The sequence below is a fragment of the Microplitis mediator genome, chromosome 9, assembly GCF_029852145.1.
Source record: "Microplitis mediator isolate UGA2020A chromosome 9, iyMicMedi2.1, whole genome shotgun sequence".
NCBI classification, from domain to species: Eukaryota; Metazoa; Arthropoda; class Insecta; order Hymenoptera; family Braconidae; genus Microplitis; species Microplitis mediator.
This window is the reverse complement of record NC_079977.1, coordinates 5,420,493-5,444,236: the sequence shown is the minus strand read 5'-3', so window position 1 is coordinate 5,444,236 and position 23,744 is coordinate 5,420,493. Positions and strand designations below refer to the sequence as shown.

General features: G+C 29.2%; 3 protein-coding genes across 4 annotated transcripts; 1 reads left to right on the top strand and 2 right to left on the bottom strand.

Moving 5' to 3' along the window:
* Window positions 1–862: 862 nt before the first annotated feature.
* LOC130675236 (MICOS complex subunit Mic10-like) lies at window positions 863–2,853 on the bottom strand. Its single transcript, XM_057480809.1, has 3 exons — window positions 2,631–2,853; window positions 2,508–2,555; window positions 863–1,085 (listed from the first exon to the last, which is right to left on the bottom strand). Exons 1-3 carry the CDS (start codon window positions 2,704–2,706, stop codon window positions 985–987), a joined length of 225 nt encoding a protein of 74 aa, XP_057336792.1. The 5' UTR covers window positions 2,707–2,853; the 3' UTR covers window positions 863–984.
* Window positions 2,854–5,713: 2,860 nt separating this feature from the next.
* LOC130675221 (dnaJ homolog subfamily C member 16) lies at window positions 5,714–16,559 on the top strand. The gene is made up of 5 exons (XM_057480780.1): window positions 5,714–7,159; window positions 8,843–9,033; window positions 10,364–11,587; window positions 13,038–13,145; window positions 13,225–16,559. Exons 1-5 carry the CDS (start codon window positions 6,256–6,258, stop codon window positions 13,348–13,350), a joined length of 2,553 nt encoding a protein of 850 aa, XP_057336763.1. The 5' UTR covers window positions 5,714–6,255; the 3' UTR covers window positions 13,351–16,559.
* A 1,328-nt stretch (window positions 16,560–17,887) lies between these two features.
* On the bottom strand, window positions 17,888–23,575 carry LOC130675229 (brahma-associated protein of 60 kDa). 2 transcript variants are annotated; one of them, XM_057480795.1, is made up of 6 exons: window positions 23,419–23,575; window positions 22,950–23,070; window positions 21,535–21,704; window positions 20,961–21,306; window positions 20,686–20,883; window positions 17,888–18,576 (listed from the first exon to the last, which is right to left on the bottom strand). In XM_057480795.1, the coding sequence occupies exons 2-6, from the start codon at window positions 23,061–23,063 to the stop codon at window positions 17,911–17,913; spliced, it is 1,494 nt and encodes a 497-aa protein (XP_057336778.1). In that variant the 5' UTR covers window positions 23,064–23,070; window positions 23,419–23,575; the 3' UTR covers window positions 17,888–17,910. The 2 variants fall into 2 exon arrangements, with proteins under 2 accessions (XP_057336778.1, XP_057336779.1); XM_057480796.1 differs by having other exon boundaries at window positions 20,961–21,291.
* Between the last annotated feature and the right edge of the window lie 169 nt (window positions 23,576–23,744).

Below are 23,744 nucleotides of genomic sequence, written 5' to 3'. Positions count from 1 at the left end.
GAGTAAATTTTGTGTAAATATTAATTTATTTCAAGCCGTAAGATGGACGGTGGAGTCGGTAAGTCCCATCCAGGTGCCCATACACATAACCGGACATAGGTTTACTCGAAAAGCCCTGGTTCGAATCCAGGCCGCGACTTTTTTTTTTTTTTTTTTTTTTTTTCAAGTAAAAATTTTATGACACAAGTTAGCCGACGTCTTTTAACTTTTAGATTTTTTTAAAAATTACGAATTATAAAAAAACAAAAAATTGCACCTATAGTTTTTTTAATTTTTCAAATGTGCATATTTAAATTTTTTTTTTTTTTGTCATTGACTTGTTGAAAAAAAAAAATTCAAAAATTGCTAATTGTCTGTTAACTTCAGGAGCATGAAAATTTTTCAAAATTTGTAGGCAAAAATTTACGCTGCGCCTTGTGTGCATGCGTGAGTATGTGTCAGTTTCTGTCGTTTCTGTTTATGTTTAGTAGCCTACCAAAATGAGCAAATTATAAACGCCGTGCAGTCAATAGCGCTGATGGCGCGAAATTTAAAAACGAATTTAATAATTTTTTGAAACGGTTCAAATTATGAATCTAAAAATAATTATATTTCTTTTTTCATTAAATTTCGACTCATCCCAGTGCAAGGAAAAAATATTTATATAAATATATATCAGTACTTAGCATCCCTTAGAATAATAATTTAATGGATTCAAAATAAATAATTCATTGAAGAGCGAATTGAATTTGAAATATATTTTAAAGTTTGGCGTGCAAACATAATTTTATCAATAAAATAAATAGGGAGAGACTAGATATAGGTCAGGATCAGGCGTTCCGGTACTTCAATCCTCATGGTTCATGTAATAATAAATAATTAATTTGTTGTTATAATTTATTTTAAAACAATGAAACAAAATAAAATATCTATCATTATTCTGCAAATTTTATTACTTTGTATTAACAGTAACAACTTTGATGTACAGCTGTCACAATTATGCTTCTAAGACTTGGATTGATGTATCATAGAATTTATTTCTTTTTCACAATTTGAATACGCCATTCCTAGACCAAAACCAGCACCAATTACAACAGGCCATTTCCCTAAAAAAGAAAAATAATAAATTAACTCTTGAAATAGTAATGACTAGGGACAAGATTTTTGCCTTAATTTCGAAATGAATGATTCAAATTTTGGATATTGTGGCGAAAATATTGGTCTTATAAAAAAACTTTTCAAACAAAAGTTGTAGGAAAATTTATTTTCTACAGGAAATGTCTCTTATGATTTTTTTATACGACCAATATTTTCACCGTAATTCCAAAATTGAGATTCATAATGAATTATTAAAAATTTTGTTAATTATGGAAATCTTAATTTTTAAATTACAGTTAAAATATTGGTAGTATAAAAAAATCATAAGAGACATTTTCTCTAGAAAATAAATTTTCCTACAACTTTTAGTTGAAAAATTTTTTTATACGACCAATATTTCCACTGTAATTCCAAAATTGAGATTCATAATGAATTATTCAAATTTTGGTTAATTATAAAAATCTTAATTTTGAAATTACGGTGGAAATATTGGTAGTATAAAAAAATCATAAGTGACATTTTCTCTAGAAAATAAATTTTCCTACAACTTTTATTTGAAAAATTTTTTTATACGGTTAATATTTACACTGTAATTCCAAAATTTGACACCATTAATTATTAATTGTTATTTTTAAATAAAAGCAAAAATCCTGGTTCTACTAATGACCCTAAAGTTTACAGACGATTAACAATTTTCTGATTTTTTTTTTCATAAACTAAAAATATGCACATGTAGAATAACAAAAAAACTATAAGTGGAATTTTTTTTATAATTTATCGTTTTAAAAACAATCCAAAAATTATTTGACGTCTGCTAACTTTAGTATCATGGAATAGTACGATACTGGAAGTAGCAGAGTTTAAAAAAATTTATTTCTTTCAAGTAAACAAATAAAATATTTATAGAAAAAAATTTAAAATTGCGCATAAAAAACATTTAAAAATATTTTTGTGCAAATTCAAAAAATTGTGTTTTGTTTACTAGTAACTTGTTTATAAAAATTAAAAAATTGTCTGACGTCTGTCATTTTGAGGATTTTGAATTATTAAGGATTTTTACTTGAATTTTTGAAAAATTTTGAATGATGATGTAGGAAAAGTTTTCCTCAGAAAATTCCTGATTCAAAGTAAAACTTTTTGTTCAGAACAAAGTTTCCAGAAAAATACAAAATTAAAAAAAAAACACTTAATAATGTAATTTAATCAGCAATGATTTTTTAGCTTCAAAAATCCTCATATTTTTTAAAAACTGATGAGAATAAAAATTTTTATTAATTATCCCCGAACTGAAGATTTGAAACTGATGACCAACGAAAATTGTAAAAAAATTCAAAAATAAAAAACTTAAAATAACCTAGAAACATACATATATATATAAAAATATATACATAAGTTTGTATTATAAATTTAATATTAAAATAAATATTTACTTCGGAAAAACATCAAAGAAACAACAGATCCAATCACGATACCACCGCCTAAAAAAGAATGAAAAGAAAAATTATTTAAAACTATAAATATATAAAAAATATATGATTATGAAATTTACATACTTAATTTAATAACTGCGTCAGTGAAACACCGATCCCATTTTCGACCAATGTCATTTTCAACATAAGTAACTGCCATTTTTATTTAAAATTTTTGAAAATTTATGATAATCGATTATTTATTAGTAATTATATTAGATAATTTTTACGAATTGAAAATTTTTTTGTACCCTCGTTGTTATTGATACTGAAGGCTCATATTTGTCTTATGGTTTGACTGCCTTGTGTTTATAAATTCATTGCTAGAAAGAAAGTGAACCAATCACTGGTTCTTATTTAAAATTAGTATGAAAGCGCCTCGTTAGATGTCTGTACTGAAGTACGTCACAATAAAATGGCGGCAGAATCTGATAGAAAAATATTCAAAATATTTAAAAAAAACACTTAAGTGTTTGAACAAACCTTGGTAGAGAAATAATGTGCAGAAGGGTGTCCTAATACACTTGGAGATTTAAATAAAATTGCTCCAAGTGTATTGCAGCTAAAAAACGTCACTTAACTGCTATTTCCCACCAGACGATGCCAGATGATTTTGCTCAGGAACTTGGAAGTCATCAGCATTAGCAATTCGCAACACTTTACACTAGCACTGAACACTCAACACTTAACGACACCACAGACACTTTGCACAATTTAAATTTACAAAAACTGCACAATTTAATTAAACGATGACTATAAGTAATAAATTTTGTGGATAATTTCGCGAATTAACAGCAATTCTGTGTTTCAATTCAAACGTATATACAGAAGCATCTGGACTACTACTGCCATTTTCGATGATACTGACTGCCGCTATCGAACCGCCAGTTGATACAAAGCAATCGATTTTGCGATTCATCGACCCCCCCCCCACTTTAGCAAAAATTTGAATGTCGAATACAACGTGCGCAGTGGCGTCTTGGCGCGAAATTTCGAAATGGAATTTTAATAATTTTATCAAAATCTATTTGTGTCAATAATTTTATTAATTAGACTAAAAAATATACTCGAAATTTTTAATTTTAATCAATAATTTGTTAATTATTCTTAATGCTTGCACGGTAAATTTAAATAGTTGAAAAATAATGATACTGAAGTGATGATCCTGAAGTTAGCCGACGTCTAATAATTTTTGAAATTTTTTTTTAAATAGTAAATCATAAAAAAAAAAAACGAAAAAATTGCACCTACAGTTTTTTAAATTTTCTACATGTACATATTTTTATTTTTTTTTATTTTTGTAATTCATTTGGTGAAAAAAAAATCCAAAAATTTTTAATTGTCTGTTAACTTCTGGTTTATTTGAAGTTAGCAGACGTCTGATGATTTTTTGATTTTTTTTTAGATGATAAAACATAGAAAAAAAAATATTTTAAAAAATTGCACCTGTAGTTTTTAAAATTTTCTACATGTGCATATTTTTATTTTATTTTTTTGCAATTGATTTGTTGAAAAACGAAAAATCAGCATCAGCCATCAGCAACACTTTACACTACCACTGAACACTTAACGAAACCACAGAAAAGTCAGCAGACATTTGAAATTTAAATAAATTTTTTTAAAATAGATAAATAATAAAAAATATATATTTCTAAAAAAAGATTATTTCATAATAACAAGCGGGGAACATGTCAACGAGCTAGTGAATAAAGCAAATATTACAGCTAATGCTACCTGGGGACTGATAAGAAGAACGGACAGGAACAATGCAAGAGATAGAGTTTACCTATATAATTCACTAGTGAACGCAGGATGCATGTATGGGGTTGAAATTTGGAGGTGGGAAAACCCAAAAAAAAAATAAAGACATTATATAATAAAGTGAACAAAATGGCATTGGAAGTAGCAAGAAACACACCAACGTACATCATCAGAAGAGAACTGGGGATAGAACACATAGAGTATATAATAAAAGAAAGGGCACTGTGATACTTGGTAGATGTAATGAAGCTAGACGAAGAAAGATGGCCAAAGATATGCATAAAAGAGGAAATGAGGAGAGTAATCAACAAAAATCCAACAAAGTGGGGAAAAAAAGTGGAGAAATTCCTAGCAGATATTGGCATAAGTGAAATAATTGGAAATATATATGAGGGAAATAACATAGAGGAAACAGGAAACAAAATAAGAGTAGGACTGGAAAACTATAAAAAAAAGTTAGAGGATAAGGAAATGCAGCCAATAGAGAAATCCAAATATAATGAAATCTATAAAGAAATAGTACAAGTAAATGAAGAAAGTTATTGGAAAAAAGACAAAATAAAAAGTGAATACAAAGAGATATGGACTAGAACGAGATGCAGAAACCTTTGGAGAAGCGGAAAAAAAGGACAAAGTAACTGGGAGTGCAGAATATGCAAGAAGGAAAATGAGACACTAATGCATATACTAAGCTGCGAGGAAATAAAAAATAAAATAAGTGAAAAAGGACAACAAGCAAGAAGCAAATAGTGGGACGATCTAGAGGGTGAATTAACCAGTGAAAAATTAATTGCAACGTTAAAAGGGAATATAAATAGGGAACTGTGTATATATGTTGGAGAGATTGAAAGACTGTTTAAGGAAAATGAGTGTTACAATATAGAATGTCAAAAAAATGATGACATCGCAATACATGTATAGATACTAGTTTAAATAAAGTATAAAAAAAAGTATAAATTTATTGTAACATGAGTGTGATAAGTGAGGTAGAAGGGTGAAATAAGAGTATAAGGAGAGTGCAAATATGTAGTAAATAAGTAAAAAATTTAGTGTAAAAGAAAAAATGCAAATAATTAATATAACAAAAAGAAACAGTTTTGTAAAACACGATATGTGATACAAATAAAAACGATATTCTATTCTATTCTATATTTCTAAAAAAATGCACATGTAGAAAATTCAATAAACTATACGCGCAATTTTTCAAAATATTTATATTTTTGTTAAAAAAAATCAAAATGTTGTTGAATGTCTGCTAACTTTATTGTTATAATTTTCGACACTTTTCCTTCAATATTTAACCAAGAAAATTACCGCGTAAACTTTTTCCTCTAGATGGATCTACCGGCATCTTTTTACCATCGCTTCCATTTTTTTACTACTACCCATTCTACATTCATATGTATACCAATATAAAATTTATTTTGTTGATCACTGGGATCACTGTTTGTTAAACCATAAAAAATAGTGTTATAAATTTAAGAACTGTTAAGTGATTTAAAATTTTTACATGAACAATTCAGTGCCAGCATAAATTTAAAAAATAAATTCCACCTAAAAAAATTATCTGTCCATCGCCTTAACAATTTTCCGACTTTGTTAAATAAATTAAATTAACTCCACTCGTCAATGGGTTCAAAAAATTACTAAATATAAAAAAAAAATTACAAAAGTTTATTTATTAAAACTTTTATGTCATACATTTAAATTTTAGTTTGACATTAAGTAAAAAATGTTTAGTATAAAAAAAGGTTGGAAAGCTCCATAATGTGTCAATAGAAAAATTCTATTTTTGTATTCATCCCGTTGATTCGAATGACCCTAATTATCCACAATAAATATAAGCCATGATAAAATTATTGGAAAAAGATAATGAAGTTGTGGCAAATTTAAATTTTTTTACTCTATCATTTAAATTTTTAAATTTAAATTTTAAATAAAAATAAAAATGTTTTGTTTTAATGACAGATTTAAATTAAACAATGAAATATTTATAAATATATATAAAAATAAAGTTAAATTTATGTCATGGTTTGATATTTTAGTAAAACCACAATTTATATCACGGATAAATTTTATAAATAAAAGCTCGTTGTTAAAAAGTGATAAATATAATATAGTAAATATGAAAAGTATCGTATCATTTTTAAGATCACTCATGTATTTTACTGTTATATTTATTGTTGTAAATATATTGTCGGTGGCTGATGCATCAGAGCCACTTAGAAACCCCTATGAAGTTTTGGGGGTAACGAGACACGCGACAATTCAAGACATAAGGAAAGCATACAAGAATCTTGTCAAAGAATGGCATCCAGACAAAACAGATCATCCGGGAGCTGAAAATAAATTCGTTGAAATAACGAAAGCCTACGAGTTGTTATCCGATCCAGAAAGAAGAAGAAAATTTGATAATCATGGAATAACTGAGGAACATATTTCAAGACCAAAACAATCAAATTACTTCCATAAGACTGATCCTCTTGACGAGTTGTTTAGTGGCGGTAATTTTAAATTTCACTATCAAACTCGCGATTTATCATTTTTTCACAAAATGAGTATTTCCTATCGTACATATGAGAATAATGTTGTACCTAAAAGCTATCGAACCCCGTATTTTATTTTGTTTTACTACGACTGGTGTTTCACTTGCTTTCAAATCGAACCGACATGGAGACGATTGATTGATGAGTTGGAACCCATTGGGGTTAAATTGGTAACAGCACATGCTGAGCGCGAGCCTTCATTTGCGAGAAGAGTTAGCGTTCATTCTGTTCCGTGTCTTGCTATTACTTTGGACGGACGCACGAGTATTTATAAAGATTCTTTGTTTAGCGAGAAAAGAATTGTTGGTAAGTTTTTTTTACTCTGATTTTTAATCAAAATTTTGAGGATTTAATTGCAGATAATTTGGATATTCAATTGGCGATAAAAGTTGATTTTTTAATCAAATCCTGGGGAAAAAAATTCGTTCCATGAAAATTTAAAAAAGTATGAACCTGGATCCCGAAGTTATCCAGGGGAAATGTTTTTTTTTTTAAATGAAAAAAAAGGGGCCTGCAAAAATTTTACAGAATCTTGGGATCCATTCAGAGAAAGTAACAAAAAATTACCAGGTCCATGAGACCTTCGGGACATCTCCAAAACGACTGTGAGGCGTAGACTTATATAAGGAATCTTTAGAATAGTTGGAAATTATTTCTATCGGTTCATTTCTATCTTTCCTGATTCATGGCATAAAAATTTGGAATTCATTACCGGCTGATATTACAGTAATTGACAACCGAAAATTTTAAACAAGCTTGTTTTAACTTCTTGCAATCAATGTAATTACGATTAATCCTGTGGTTTAATATGTTAGTGTTATTAATTAGTATCGGTTTTTCATTTTGTGTTGCGAATACTGTATCAAATGTGTACCTGTAAATTATTAACTTTATGTATTGTTGATGGTCCTGAAGGAGCTTAGAACTCCAGGATCAAATAAAAATTTTTATCAGGGTGGCCACGAACCGGGAATTATCAGGGAATTTAATGCAACCGGGAAATGTCAGGGAATTTCAAAAAGTATCCGGGAATTAAATTGTAGCAGTTCAAAATTAAAAAAATTTTCAATTATACACTAGTTATAAAAATTAAGGGATATGAAAAAAATTTCAAGTTTTAAAGTGATTTTCAACAGATCGTAACTCGAAAGAAAATGGTCATACGACAAAAACAAAAAAGGCAAATTGTAGCTTCAAGTGTCTAGTTTTCTGATCTGGTCTTTATATTTTTTTATTATGTGCAGTTCCGGAGTAATCCTAAGAAAACTATCAAAAAAGAAATTTACCAAATTTTTGCTCGTCTCAAAAACGGACTTCGAGCTTCAATAAATTTTTTTCGATAATTATGATTGATTTTTTATTGCTCCGGAACCGTGCACAATAAAAAAATTTAAAGACCCAGATCAGAAAACTAGACACTTGAAGCTACAGTTTGACTTTTTGTTTTTATTGTACGACCATTTTTCTTCGAGTTACAAACTGTTGAAAATTACTAAAAAATTTGAAATTTTTTCAATATCCCTTAATTTTTGTAACCAGTGTATTTTGAATTTATTGAAATTATAAAATTTCTTATTAAATATTTTAACTTATACATTTTTAACATCGAATAATCAAAAGTAGGCAATATTAATTTATTTTATTGCCCTTTTTTCTGGTTTCTCGCATGATTTAATTATCAAATTTAATTATTAAAAATGAAAATATAAAAAAACTTTGAACATCTAAATGATACGAATAAAATTTCTAAATCAGGGAAAATGTGAAAAACTTCACTGAAACACCGGGAAATATCAAGGAATTTTGTAATCATTTCTTTGTGGTCACCTTGAGTTTGGAAGTTCCACATATCGAACTTTTTTGGAACGAATTTTTTTTATACGGGATCACTTCAGTTTAATTTACTAGAGTGATGTCATCAATAAACAATCAATTAACGGCTGGGATTTAAAAAAATTTTTCTAAGCCAAATATTATTTATTTTTTCAGAATTTTTACGAAATAAATTTCCATACAAGCTGTTCCAAAACATTAACGATAATAATATTGATCAATTTTTATCTGGCTGGGTAGACAATAAAATCCGAGCTTTAATATTTGAAAAACGTGATTCGCCTAGATTACGTTATCTACTTGTCGCATTTCATCATCGTGAGCGAGTTGCATTTGGATTTGTTCAAGTAATTTATTTTATACTTATCATAAATAATAATAGTCTTGTCACTGTCATTATTTTATTGTAAAAAAATTAATAATGTACATTACATTTCACTCTAAATCATTTAAAAATCAACATTTTTAAAACAATGCTAAAATTTATACTACTCAGGCGACGATGCAGTCGATCTTTATTAAAAAAAATTTCTTTTTATTCAATACAATAATGATTGTGATAAGTTTAAATTATCCTGTTAAATTTAACATATTTTTCATATCATCTGTATTAAAACTGCGAGTTTCAATGCTTATTTTGTCAGTCAAAACAAACTTATTTCAAACCAATGCAATTTAGCAGGCAGAAACTCATTAGTCTGCCCGCTAATTTAATTTCTAATTTGATTTCATTCCTGTCAGAATCGCATTCGCTTCTTGTAAGTCTATAAATATTTACAGTCGAACTCCATTAACTCAGAACTTCCCCTGAATCTTGACCCCCACTACGAACTACGCTCTCCCACCCAATCCTATACATTTGTATGTGTCTGTATATTTATATATCCATAATTCATGCAGATGTCGAAGCGCATGCGTCCTAGTTTACTTTTTAAAAGAGAAGGGGCATCCGTTAACTCGAAAATTTCACTCCTCCATAGATTAACTGTCCCAGTTAATGAAATTCGACTGTATGTCGTTCTAATAACTAACCAAATTGACGGGTTTAAAAAAAAATAATATGAATCCCAATAAAAACAATTGTTAAGTTACATAAATTTTCATATGTAAAATATAGAATTTTTTTCACCGAGCTATCGGCCAGAAATTGGCTAATTTTGACTGCCCTAGCAGATTCAAATTACGGTAAATTGCCGTAATTTGCGGTATTCAGAAAAATTGCCGTAAAAAACCGTAATTGGCGGTAAAATTGCGGCAATTATCTGTAAAATCTGCGGCAATACTGCGGTAATTTACCGTAATTTGGATTCGCTAGGGTGTTTCTAGACATTAAAACTCCCAGTATCAAAAGTAATATGAAAATTATCCTGCGTGACCCGAAATAAAACACGATTTCAGACTTTGGGTAACGTCAGTCCTTACACGAAAAGATTGGAACCCGACTGGTTACTGTTCTGCACCCGACTTAGTCAGGTCCCGTGCAGTAATCAGTATGGTGCTGCACCACAATCGAGCATTTTTTTCCAGCACCGTACTGAGTCGGGTGCAGAACAGTAACCAGTCGGGTTCCAATCTGTCCGTGTACCTTCGGCTCGAGCCAACTTCACCCTTGTCTGAAATCGTCTTATTTCATTAATTGCCACGCACTATACAATAAATTAAATCATATAATTACAGCTCGGCAAACCTGAGACCGAAGCAATAGCATTGAAATATAAAATTCCAAAAGATATGAATACTCTGTTATTATTCAATGAAAATTCCGAAAAACCAATGGCTTCAGTCAGTATGAAAGACATATCCAGCGAAACGATGCATAATGTAATAAAAAACAACAATTACTTAACGTTACCTCGGCTTTCAAACCAAGCGATGTTAGATTCCGTGTGTCCGCCTGAATGGTTGAAGCCGCAGAAACGATTATGTGCGATTTTGGTGTCGCAAAATAGTGCGATCCATGATCTAGCACGACACAAATTTCGTCAAGCTGCTATGGAATCACCCTACAGCACTGAGCGTGTAAGATACACGTATATATTCAAAGAATCACAGCCGGAATTCGTAGCAGCGTTGAGTGCAAGCGAAGGCAGTCCAATGGAACCTCTACTGCACATCGTAATAATTTGGCGCCGTGATGTAAATAATTTGAAATACGAGTGGCTGAAAACACAGTGGGTTGAGCCGACCCAAGATGAAAACAAATGGAACGAATCGAGACGAAATTTAGAACAGACGATTCAAAGATTGTTACGAATTTCCGAAGCGTTGCCTTACGCAGCTAAAATTGAAGAGCTGGCTGACGAACATGCCCAGGGAACTGTTGATAAAATCATTGGAAGAGCGCTACTGGCTGTTGACTACATCTCTGATAATATTTCCAAGGAACACGTTCTTCCTCTGATATCTGTAATAGCGACCTTGGTATTAATCGGAGCTGCTGGCTACGGAATGTCTTATCTAGTTAAATTAGAAGAAATAAGTATCAAAATGAAGAAAGGCGACTACGAAAATAATTCTAAGCCACCGCAACTCTCCTCGCAATTGCGGCTCCATGAATTGCGGGCGGAAAAATACAACGGACTTGTACGGTTACTGAAACCTGGATGCCGGACTATTATATTGCTGGTGGACCACCAGAGCAGATTGAAATTAATCCCGGCATTTCACAAAGCGATTTGGCCTTATAGAAAAAATAAAACGTTGATGTTTAGTTATATGAATATGGAACGCGGATTGAATTGGTATAAAAAATTACTGTCGTTAAGTCTACCGGATTTGATCGAATTGAATATTAATCCGAAAAATTGTGTTGGTACTGTTCTGGCATTGAATGGCCACCGTAAATATTTTTGCATTTATCATGCTAAGCATCCGGAGTGTAATAAAGACAAAGAGTCAAAGGTAATTGAGAAATTGCTTTCATTGTAATGTCTTTAAAAATTAGATTAAAAATGGAGACTTGAAAATTTTCATTTAAATTTAAACGAATTAGTTAAGGTTCCGACTTCAAGTCAGTTATGTATATAAAATATAAATAGACTTATTTATATACTTTATTTTTATATAACTTAAAATTTTCAAGTGATAAATGTCATAAAAATAAAAATGACGATGTATTTTATTCTATTTCATTTAAGGGTGTAGTCTAGTTCGTGGGCTAAAAAAATAGTCTATTTTTGGGAATTTCTTGCGAGCTTGCTATGAAAGATAAGTACACAAACACCATTAGGGATGATAAATGAAGTCTTGAATCATAAAAATAAAATTGTTTTATTCATTTTTATAAGTATGTTCATACAAAAGGTGCACTCTAACGGAGCGCTGTAATTTAAAGGCAGGTCGGCTCAATCACGATATTTCAGCAACGGCTTGTCTGAACCGAAAAAATCGAAGTGTTTTAAATTCGGTATGACAGAGGCTACGAGATAGACTAGCGATATTAATTTTGGACCATTTTTACTAATTTTAACTAACGAAAATTTTAAAAAATGAAAAAAAATTAGTTAAAATCAAAATTTTTATATGATTTTAGTCTATCCTGTAAGTACTTGTGTGTAGAATATGTGGTTAACATTTCAGAAGGATCAGCCCACGGGTTCCGGAGAAATCGTGATTGGCGTCGGCGAAATTGTAGTTTCGAAATAAACGCGTTTAAAGTTTTTTTAAATAAAAAAAAAAAATCTCACCAAAATTTAATCTGTTCTGCCTGCACCATACGAAGTGCCTTTTTCTTGTCCAAAACTTACGTATGCTTCTAATTTGGCCTTTTTTTCCGTTCTGCTCTCTCTTGATGTGTCTAAGCTGTGGCAGTTCACATTTTCGATACACGTAAAATCGTGTTTGTCGACCTTTAGATTCAGAAAAATACACTTACATTGCTCGGATCTCCGTAAAAATTTGGCCCAACATGCTTGGATATATACATTATAAAAATGTAAAAAAAAAAAAAAAAGATTTTTCAAAAATGACCAACTAGACTACACTCTTAAAAAACCAAAATTTTAATTAGAAAATTTTTTTTCCAATGTATAATTAGTTTTTAAATATGAAAAATTTCATGTAGAGACTTTAATAAATTGGCAAGTATCAAAAATTAATTAAGTTAAGTTTCTTTTTAGAAAAAGTTAGTACTGGATTTTAAAAATTTTTTGAATTAAAATTCGACTCAATATTTTTGAAATTGAACGTTCGGTGCAGGTATGGTGAATTATAATATTTCTGCTCGCTGACTGGCTTTCGCAATTTAAACTCTGATACTTGTCATTTTTTTAATAGTAATTTCAGACCAATAATTTTATGTACGTAAATGACAGCATCATTATAATTAATCATAATAATATTTTTTGTCTAGCGCATGGAACGGATCACCAAACAAATGAGCCAACGATCTGACGATGCAGAAGCTGGCGCATTTATAGGCTTTGATAATTCGAGTGATTCCGAAATCTCACAGGATGAAGTATATATATAATATTTTTAATATAAATAATGTCTAGTATTGATATTATTAAATAAATAATAAACTTTATTTATTTTAGATGAAAAATAATCTTCCTGACCCAAACAAACCTTTAGCCGGTTTACCCAATTGGCTTGATAGATTGTTCGAAGGCTCGACACAGCGCTATCATGTTAACTACTGGCCGGATTTCACTGCCAAATAATAAAAATATAATAATAATAATAATAATAATAATAATAATAATAATAATAATAATGGTAAGTATTTAAACTTTTACTATTAAAATAATAAATCAGGTGTCTTGATTCTAGTCAGTTAAGTGCTATTAGTATGACTATTAAAAAGTGTTATCAATAAAACTATAATTTAAATTCACCTTAACACCATAACACACTCATAAAAAAATATGAATATAAATAAAACAATTACGTTGTTAAAAATCATGTACCTATTATATGTATGAGCTTTACGTAGTCCGATTTAATTCAAATCCGAGTCATGAAAATTATAATTTATAATATATAAAAAATACCCAAGATATTCTTGATTTTACGTAATAGAAGTAATTTAATTAATTAATGGGAAGGCATCAGTTGCCTACGTTGTTTTTGCTGAATGTATTAAATGTTTGCAATATTTTTTCGTACTTTATAATTTCTTACTGCTCAGTTGGCTACTAAAATTTATTCTACGGTTCTATTGCCTACGGAAATATTAAATATATAATTTAATTGCATAAAAAAATAATTGCACTGTCCTATTGCCTACAGAAAAATAATTCATGATGTTCAATTGATTGCTATTTAATTGTGAACCCAAATCAAAGAAATACCTGATTAATGTAGACAAGCTCCTGATTTTGCTGAGAAAATCTTGTACTTGTTGAGGAGAAATGACCAACGTTCAAGACCGATCACTTGATAAAAAAAACGCAGCTGGTCTGAAAAATATCAGAACCTCGGTAGTCTTCACAATAGCAACTGGAAAACTTGACAGAGTTTTCTATCAGAAATTAGTGAGCTGATCAGGTGTTTCCCTGCGTCGACTATGAGATTCAACCCAGTGTCTTATTATGGACATGGCGAGTTGTACTTTTGTCAAGACTACCGCAGTTCTGATATTTTACAGATCAATCGTCTTTTTTTTATCAAGTGATCGGTCTTGAACGTTGGTCATTTCTCCTCAACAAGTACAAGATTTTCTCAGCAAAATCAGGAGCTTGTCTACATTAATCAGGTATTTCTTTGATTTGGGTTCACAATTAAATAGCAATTAATTGAACATCATGAATTATTTTTCTGTAGGCAATAGAACAGTGCAATTATTTTTTTGTGCAATTAAATTATATATTTAATATTTCCGTAGGCAATAGAACCGTAGAATAAATTTTAGTAGCCAACTGAGCAGTAAGAAATTATAATGTACAAAAATATCGTAGGCATTTTGTTAAGTTTCATTAATATAAAAAAATAATAACATTTCCTATATTATTCAATCAGAAATTTTAATGGACCAAAAATTATTATTTTTTTTTAAATTATTGTATTATTTTAATTTTTAAATCAACAGTGGAGTCTAGTCAAGTCATAATAAAATTTTGATAAAATTGATTTCTTTTTTTTTTTTAAATTAAATTTGAGTGAAAACACGCATCGGCAGTCACTATTTTAAAAACTATCGCACGTTCCCAATAATGGGATATTTAAAAAAATTCTATTTGTTAAGTATTTAATTAGTATTAAATAATTGAATATTTACTGCAGTATTTTTAAAATAATTAGACATTTTTAATTTAAAAAAAAAATGAGTGCAATTATATTGAGTTTTTTTGTTGTCAATAATTATAAAATTACGCCCAGTCATAACTATCGAATTAATGTTCTGCGTAAGGAAGTATTTTAGTTTTATATCGCATTGTCGTTAATACTAATCAATAAATTTTGCCATATTCACAAAATATGTAATTAGAATAATATTGTAATATCATAGAATTGCACATTTATTGACAATCTTTATCGTATTAAGTCAAAAAATTATTTCAAGACATTATTTTATAAATAGCAATGAAATTTATTTAAAAAAAAAAAAAATAGTACAAATTTCATTTTTTAAATTTTGTGTTTTCAAATTTAAATTTGCCGGTAGTGTCAAAATTTTTTCCTTCATTAGTTTCACTTGATTTTAGTCACTAAATAATAAGCGATATTGATATTATTATTATTAAATTGTCCAGCCATAAAAAAATCAAAATGAGGGACAAAATGAGCCGCTTGAAAAAAATTATAAAATTGAAGTAATTTTTAAAAATTATTGTAGACTTTTTTCTACATTAAAAAAAAATTGTGTGAGTCCATGATGTGTTTAGTGTTAATTGGTGCTTAGAATAAATTTTGAAAATTAATACTAAATTATTATAATTAAATATTGAAATTTTGTCTTAAAATTTTTCCGCTTGATTATTAATTAAAATTAAAAAAAATTAATTGCAAAATTATTTAGGAGGAATTATAAATTAATTATAAAATTTTATGAGGCCCAAATTGCCTCAGGTTTGTTTCGCTTACTTTTAGTGTTTGAAAAAAATTTGTGTGGGCTCATTTTGCACTCCCGCCTCTTTCCCTTCTATACATTTATAAAATAATTAAGTGTAAAAAAATTATACGCTCTTATTGTAATAAAATGGATTATCAATTAAAATAAAAATAAAAGAAAAATTGTTAGATAGACAACTTAATAATTAACGAGTTCTCAATCACAATTTATAGCAGTAATTTTATGGCAGCTATATTTTTTGGTTTAATTTTATTGGTAAAAAAAACTGATTAAAATAGAAGATGGAAATATATGTGAATATATTAGGGTGGTCGTTAAAAATTAAATTTTCTCAGGTGCACCATAAAAAGCTTGTTAGTGGAAAAATACGAGGGTAATTTGGTTTTTTCTTTTTAAGTAAAAAGAACACGTGCCTCAGGACGTCAAAGTTTATTTTTCGATGCAATCGCGGTTTTTTTTAAATATCTCATGAAATATGCAGATTGAAGGAAAAAATCATAGGAACAATTTTGTAGGAAATTAAATTCTTGACAAAAAAGGTCATATTCATTTTTTTTATAAAATGTGTATTTGTGAAGATATTTAGAAAAAACTTTTTTAGATCTTATCAATTGAGCATTGAAAGGATTACGAATGTTAAAAATAACGTTTTTTCTTAAATATAGACAACTTCTTAACTCGTAACATATCAATCATTAATGCTTGTTACAGTTTCTATATGCTTAGAAAAATGTTATTTTTAAAATTTGTAATCCTTCTAACGCTCAATTCATAAGATCTAAAAGTTTTTTTAAAATATCTTCATCAATACCCATTTTATAAAAAAAATGAATAGGACCTTTTTTGTCAAGAATTTAATTTCCTACAAAATTGTTCCTATGATTTTTTCCTTTAATCTGCATATTTCATGAGATATTTAAAAAAAACCGCGATTGTATCGAAAAATGAACTTTGACGTCCTGACGTGTTTTTTTTACTTCAAGAAAAAACCAAATTACCCACGTATTTTTTCACTAAAAAGAAGCTTTTCATAGGACGTCTGAGAAAATTTAATTTTAACGACCACCCTAATGTATATATAATTTTATAGTTTATATAGTTTTATCGTAAGCAATTAAAAACTTATAACTAAGGCCAGGATTTTTGCGTTAATTTAAAAATGATTAATACTTAGTGGTGTGAAATTTTTTATATTACGGGGAAAATATTGGTCTTATAAAAAAATTTTTCAAACAAAAGTTGTAGGAAATTTAATTTTCTGAAACAAATGTCTCTTATAATTTTTTCGTAGACTAATAAGAAAGCCATAATTTCAAAATTGAGATTTTCATAATTAATCAAATTTTGAATTATTCATTATGAATCTTAATTTTTGAATTACAGTGGAAATATTGATCGTATAAGAAAATCATAAGAGATGTTGTTTTAATAAATTTAAATTTCCTACAACTTTTGTTCAAAAACTTTTTTAATAAGACTAATATTTTCGCCGTAATATTAAAAATTTGAACTACTCATTTCAAAAATATGGCAAAAATCTTCTCCCTAATTATAACAGAATCCGGTTAATAAGCAATTTTAGTCCCTTATTTAATTACATTAAATAAATTATATCCATCTACAATTTTTTTTTCTCTTTAGTATGAGAAAAAAATATATAGTCGATTCTAAACAAATTATTCTTTCAAGAATTTAAAAAAAATTTTAATTCTTCTGTTATTATGATTGAGAACTCGGTAATTTTGTCTATAAGAATAAAAAAAATAGTTGAATTATTTATACATCCAATTGTAAACATATTTATAACACTATTTATGAATATATAATATGTTATTTGTATTAATATCTTAAACTAGTTATAAATAAAATAAAAAATCTTATACGCTTGCAAGGCCGCACAAAAAGTAATCATTTTAAAATTTCATTATATAGTCTATTTAATACAATAAATTTTGAATATGAGTTTATTACTGTTATTCTTACATTCAAAACCTTACAAAGACAGATAATATTACTGATAGTTTTTTAGAAATAGTTATAGTAATTAAAAATTTTACTGTTCACTATTTAGTTAAAACTTGAAGCTGATGCCGACAATTAATCAAAAGTATCATGTATGTATAAGTATATATATATGTATATATAAATTTGCATGAAAGGAATCAGTCATTAAATCCATTAGTTGCTTCCATTGATATAAAAATAATTCTTATGAATTTCTGATTCCCAGAGCTTGCTCTAATTCTGCGCGTTTTTGCTGGACCTTTGTATAGAAGTATCTGCAAACGGCTTCTTGAGCCCACGGCTGATAGTAAAATTCAGCTCGACGTTCCTCCTCTGGATTACCAACGACATCAGTCATTGTCTTCAAGTCACGTGTCTGTGATATGATCCATTTATTTATAAACTGCTGCGGATCTTTGGCGAAACTCAGGAAAAATTCACGATTTGTCTTCAGTTGATTTATTGTCTCGACGGTTTCATGAATTTTGTTGTCCAAACTTTGAATTTCCTGTTGACTTGCGGTTGACAATAAGAAATTATTCATCTGAGTTTTTAAAGTATCGTCGACTTCGACGTCAATATCGTAGCAAGCAGTTTGTTTTGTTTCTGTTCCTTCGACACTGATGACGTGATTTATGACAATTGGATCCGGGGGATGGAGAAGAGGATTTAAACGCTGAGGTATTTCTGCAAATTTCATTCGCGGACAAGCGAATATTTGTTCTAGATATTTGTCACAGTTTATGAATTCTCGTTCATGACTGTCTTGGAGTTTGTGGGTTTTTATGTACTGCCAGAGGGCGGAAATTATTACAGGCCGGGTTTGGGTGTGGACTCCTAGCAGTCGTGCGAGTCTTGGATCGAGTTTGAACTGAAACATTTATTATTTTATGTTAGTACAGTAGAGTATTGGGTGACAAGGGATGAAACTGATTTCAAAAAAGGGTGAAGTTGGCTGACACCCGCAGTGAAATCATGTTTTCATGATACCAGCATCCCGTGTAAAAAAATTATTCTTCATAATGAATTTAAATATAAATTTCATCTCGAAACTCAGATCGTGACACAAATATGACTTTCATCATAAATTTGTATCAAGAACTTTAATCACGTCAAAATTATGACAGTAAAACTTAAAATCCAAGTTATCCGAAGTTCATTCTTTAAATTAATTTTACAGTCGAAACTGATTTACGTCAATCAAGTACTTGATAGAAGAAATTTATTGGTAATTTCTGAATCGATAAATTTGACGAAAGGTTTAATTCAGTAAAAATTCAGTCAAGTTTCTATCGAAGTCATCTCAAGTCCAATTCAAAGACGTAATAAATTAATTTTATAATTGGTACTGATTTACTAGACTAAAAGTTGGAGTAAATTCATGATGAAAGTCATATTTTTGTCACGTTCTGAGTTTCGTCATAAAATTCAGATCTAAATTCATTATGAACAAAAATTTTTTTTACACGGGATTGAAATTTTAAGTTTCAGAGGCTAGTCAGTCGAAAGAAGCGAATTTCAGTACAGTGCGAATGAATTTTAGCAAACGTAAATTGTGAATACAGTCAGCAGCAGAAACAAACTTTAGTCCCGAGGGAACAAACGAAATGTTTCTGCCCGCTGACTGGCTTTCGCAATTTGAACTCTGATACTTGTCATTTTTTTAATAGTAATTTCAGAGAATTAATTTTCGTTACGTAAATGACAGTTCTGACTGTGATTAAGTTTTATAAAAATGCGTGTAAATAATGAATAGTATTTATAGTTTCTGCTTAGTTGTAAATTGCGAATGACAATTTAATAGTTGATGACACCATTGGTCGAAAATTAACTTGTTTCTGACTGACTGCTGACACTGAAACTTTCACAGGGTGGCCACAAAGAAATGATTTCAAAATTCCCTGATATTTCCCGGTTTTCCAGTAAAGTTTTTAATATTTTTCCCTGATTTAGAAATTTTATTCGTATCATTTAGATATTCAAAGTTTTTATTATATTTCCATTTTTAATAATTATATTTGATAATTAAATCATGCGAGAAACCAGAAAAAAATGGCAATAAAATAAATTAATATTGCCTACTTTTGATTATTCGATGTTAAAAATTTATAAGTTAAAATATTTAATAAGAAATTTTATGATTTAAATAAATTCAAAATACACTGGTTACAAAAATTAAGGGATATTCAAAAAATTTCAAATTTTTTAGTAATTTTCAACAGTTTGTAACTCGAAGGAAAATGGTCGTATAGTAAAAACAAAAAGTCAAACTGTAGCTTCAAGTGTTTAGTTTTCTGATCTGGGTCTTTAAATTTTTTTATTATGCACGGTTCCGGAGCAATCAAAAATCAATCATAATTATCGAAAAAAATTTATTGAAGCTCGAAGACCGTTTGTAAGACGAGCAAAAATTTGGTAAATTTCTTTTTCGATAGTTTTCTTAGGATTACTCCGGAACCGGACATAATAAAAAAATATAAAGACCAGATCAGAAAACTAGACACTTGAAGCTACAATTTGCCTTTTTTTTTGTCGTATGACCATTTTCCTTCGAGTTACAATCTGTTGAAAATCATTTTAATTGCACGCCTCGAAAGCGAAGCGGAGAGGTTGTGCTTTATAACCGACCTGTCAAGGTCACACGAATTTGAAATTTTTTTCATATCCCTTAATTTTTATAACTAGTGTATAATTTAAAATTTTTTTAATTTTGAACTGTTACAATTTAATTCCCGGATACTTTTCGAAATTCCCTGACATTTCCATGATATTTACCGGTTACATTAAATTCCCTGATAATTCCCGGTTCGTGGCCACCCTGATCATTTTAATTTTTGCGGCTGTGGCCCGTATTAGTCCATTCAAATTGTTTTGAATCATTTCAAATAATTTTTCTTAATCATAGATGAAATAGTAAGTAGTAGGAAAATAGGTTCGAAAATGAACAATTTAAAAATATAAAATAAAAATAAATAAAAACCTGCAGTGGTTGATAATCAAGAAGTAAAAGAATAGTACACCGAACATTCTTATCACCGGGTCTTTTAACTTGAAACCCATCAGTTTCTTGAGTTGTAAGTGTACGGTGCCATTCTACCAAATGATTATCTGGTCCGTACAAATCCTTGTCTAGTTCAATGACCAAACTTTTGAAGAACGACGAAAATTTTCGTTTCACCTGAACATAAAGAAAAATAATTCATCAGTAAATTATAAATTTCACATTACGATAAATTTTTATTTCAAAATGCAAACCTTATTGGGATCATTTTTAGTGTCGTCCAATAACCGGCCTTCTACCCGAAGTTCCCAAGATGCGACCGAGCCTTCTTCACCCTCGCCAGCCTCTTTGGCTGGATAAAATGTGTTCGAAATAAATATTCTCAATTTACGTTTCTGTTTCATCGGACGTTTAAGCGCCTCTTGAATATCCAATCGTTTTCTCATAATTGTCGCGTCTAATTTACGTTCGAAAGCAAGTAAATCCATGTACGCTTGTGACTCTGGTACTAGATCACGTACTTTTTGCGGTAATATTTTGTCTGCCAGTTTCTTCTTCTTCTTTGATGTGGAATGTGAAAAATCACTGTTCCAAAAATACCTAGATGAGTTTATGTAGAAATAATATTTTGAAAAATCAAAAGAAATTTTGAAACTTGTTTTGTATGTGGATTTTCCTCAGGGTATTATATTTATGTTTGTGCCAAAAATAATAATAACCATAAATAAATAAATAAATAAATATAAAATAATAATAATTAAATTAAATGGTTAATAAAAATAATTAATAATTAAAATAATAATAATAAATAATAAAATAATTATTTACGGTTTCTGTTGTGAAATTGGAATACGCTGGTCTGTTCTTTTACCACCCGGTGGAGCTGCCATGGATCCTTGTCTCATATTGGAGTATGACTGATTAGGTCTCATTATTCCAGGTCCAGGAACACCAGTACCCATTTGTGGGGGTGGAGTAAACCCAGTTCTCTGTTGCATCTGAAATAATTAATAAAATTTACTCCATTCTGATTATTTACTTAAGAGATGAACCTGAAGTCAGCAGGCTATTGATAATTTTCAGATTTATTTTCCAACAAATCAGGTACAGAAAAAAAAAACAATAAAATTATGCACATGAAGAAAATTAAAAAAGGTATCGGTGCAATTTTTTATGATACTGAAGTTAGCCGACGTTTGATAATTTTTTAATTTTTTTTTTAAATCATAAATTAAAAAAAAAATATTTGAAAAATTTGCACCTGTAGTATTTTAAATTTTCTACATGTGCATATTTTTATTTTTTATTTTTTTGTAATCAATTTGTTGAAAAAAAATCCGACAATTGTTAACTATCTGTTAACTCTAGGATCATAATTTTTTAAATATTTATTTTTTTTAATTTGACGTTTAAAAAAAAAAAAAAAATTATTAGACGTCAGCTAAATTCAGTATGATACTTAGTAGTATTTTGTGTGACAAGGGATGAAACAAAAGGATTTCAGACCAGAGTAAAGTTGGCTGACATCACCCGCAGGTGGAAATCGTGTTTCATCCAGAGTTACACACTAGGCATGTTCAGAAATTCACTCCGAAAGAGAAAGATGCAGCTTCTGCGCTGATAAATATTATCTGGTTGAACCAGAGGAACAATTCGACTGCCGCAATGCGTTGATAAATTTTCCAGAGAAGGTAAATGAGGTGTCAGATATTCTTTCGTTCCTCTGGTTTTAATTAAACCGCGTGATTTTCCACTTACTAATTGTCTGGATGAATATTTATCAATCTCCAGAGTGTTTTTCTGAACATGCCCTATATTTTTCATGATCACCTGCATTGGAACTTATTCAGTGTCAGCAGCCAGTCAGAACCAAATTAATTTTCGACCAATGGTGTCATCAACTATTAAATTGTCATTTGCAATTTATAATTAAGCAGAAACTAAATACTATCTATTATTGACACTAATTTTTATAAAACTTTTGTTTGTTCCCTCGGGACTAAAGTTTGTTTCTACCGCTGACTGTATTCACAATTTACGCGTTTGCTAAAATTCCCACGTGGAAATTTTTGTGAATTTTCTCTGAAAAAGTCTTTAGAACTTTGGAACTGAGTTTTTCAGAGAAAATTCCCAAAAATTTCCACCAGGGTAGGACTGAAATTCGCTCTTCGACTGGCTATAGACACTGAAACTAAGTTTCAATGCTGGTATCATGGAAATATTTTTCTAACCAAGTAATTTACCGGAAAATTTGGTCCAGGATATTGACGTAGATTCGGTGGTACAGCTGGCGGTGGATACCTTTGAGATGGTGGCCCATTATTACTTGCATTTGGTCCGGGAAATCTTTGCGCCATTTTTAACCTAAAATACAAACACACAATCGATTAAAATTAATAATTAATCACAGTAATTAATTTTTATCAACAAACATCAAATAATATTAAAAAATTAAACTGATTTATCACACCAACTATAGAATATAAAATAAAAAAAATTAATATCCAGGTTAATAATTAATTATGACATTAAATTTTTATCTTGCAGATAATAATTAATATTTAATAATTAACACTCATATTGTAATTTATTATTCAGAATTAATATTTCATTCTCGTATGATTATCATTATTTTTTTTTATGTATCACATTTTTTATTACTTTGTAATTAAAAGAATAAAAGCAGTGAGTAAAACTGACAAAAATATTTACCCGGCAACGCCAAAAAATTAATTACACTGTACTTGAGTAATTTTAATTACAAATATCCAAATGGTAACTAGTAGAATCAAACGACATTCGGTTTTTCTATTTTGTAACGGAGCAGAAGCATCTTTTCCACATAAATTTACGTTTTCAATACCAAGGCTAAGGCTGATTTACAACTCAGCAAATAAAAACTCATGGTCCTGAAGTTAGCAGACAATTGACAATTTTTTATAACAAATTAATTACAGAAAAACAAAAACTGAAAATATGCACGTGGAAAATTTTATAAAAACTGCAGGCACAATTTTTTTAAACATTTTTTTTTATAA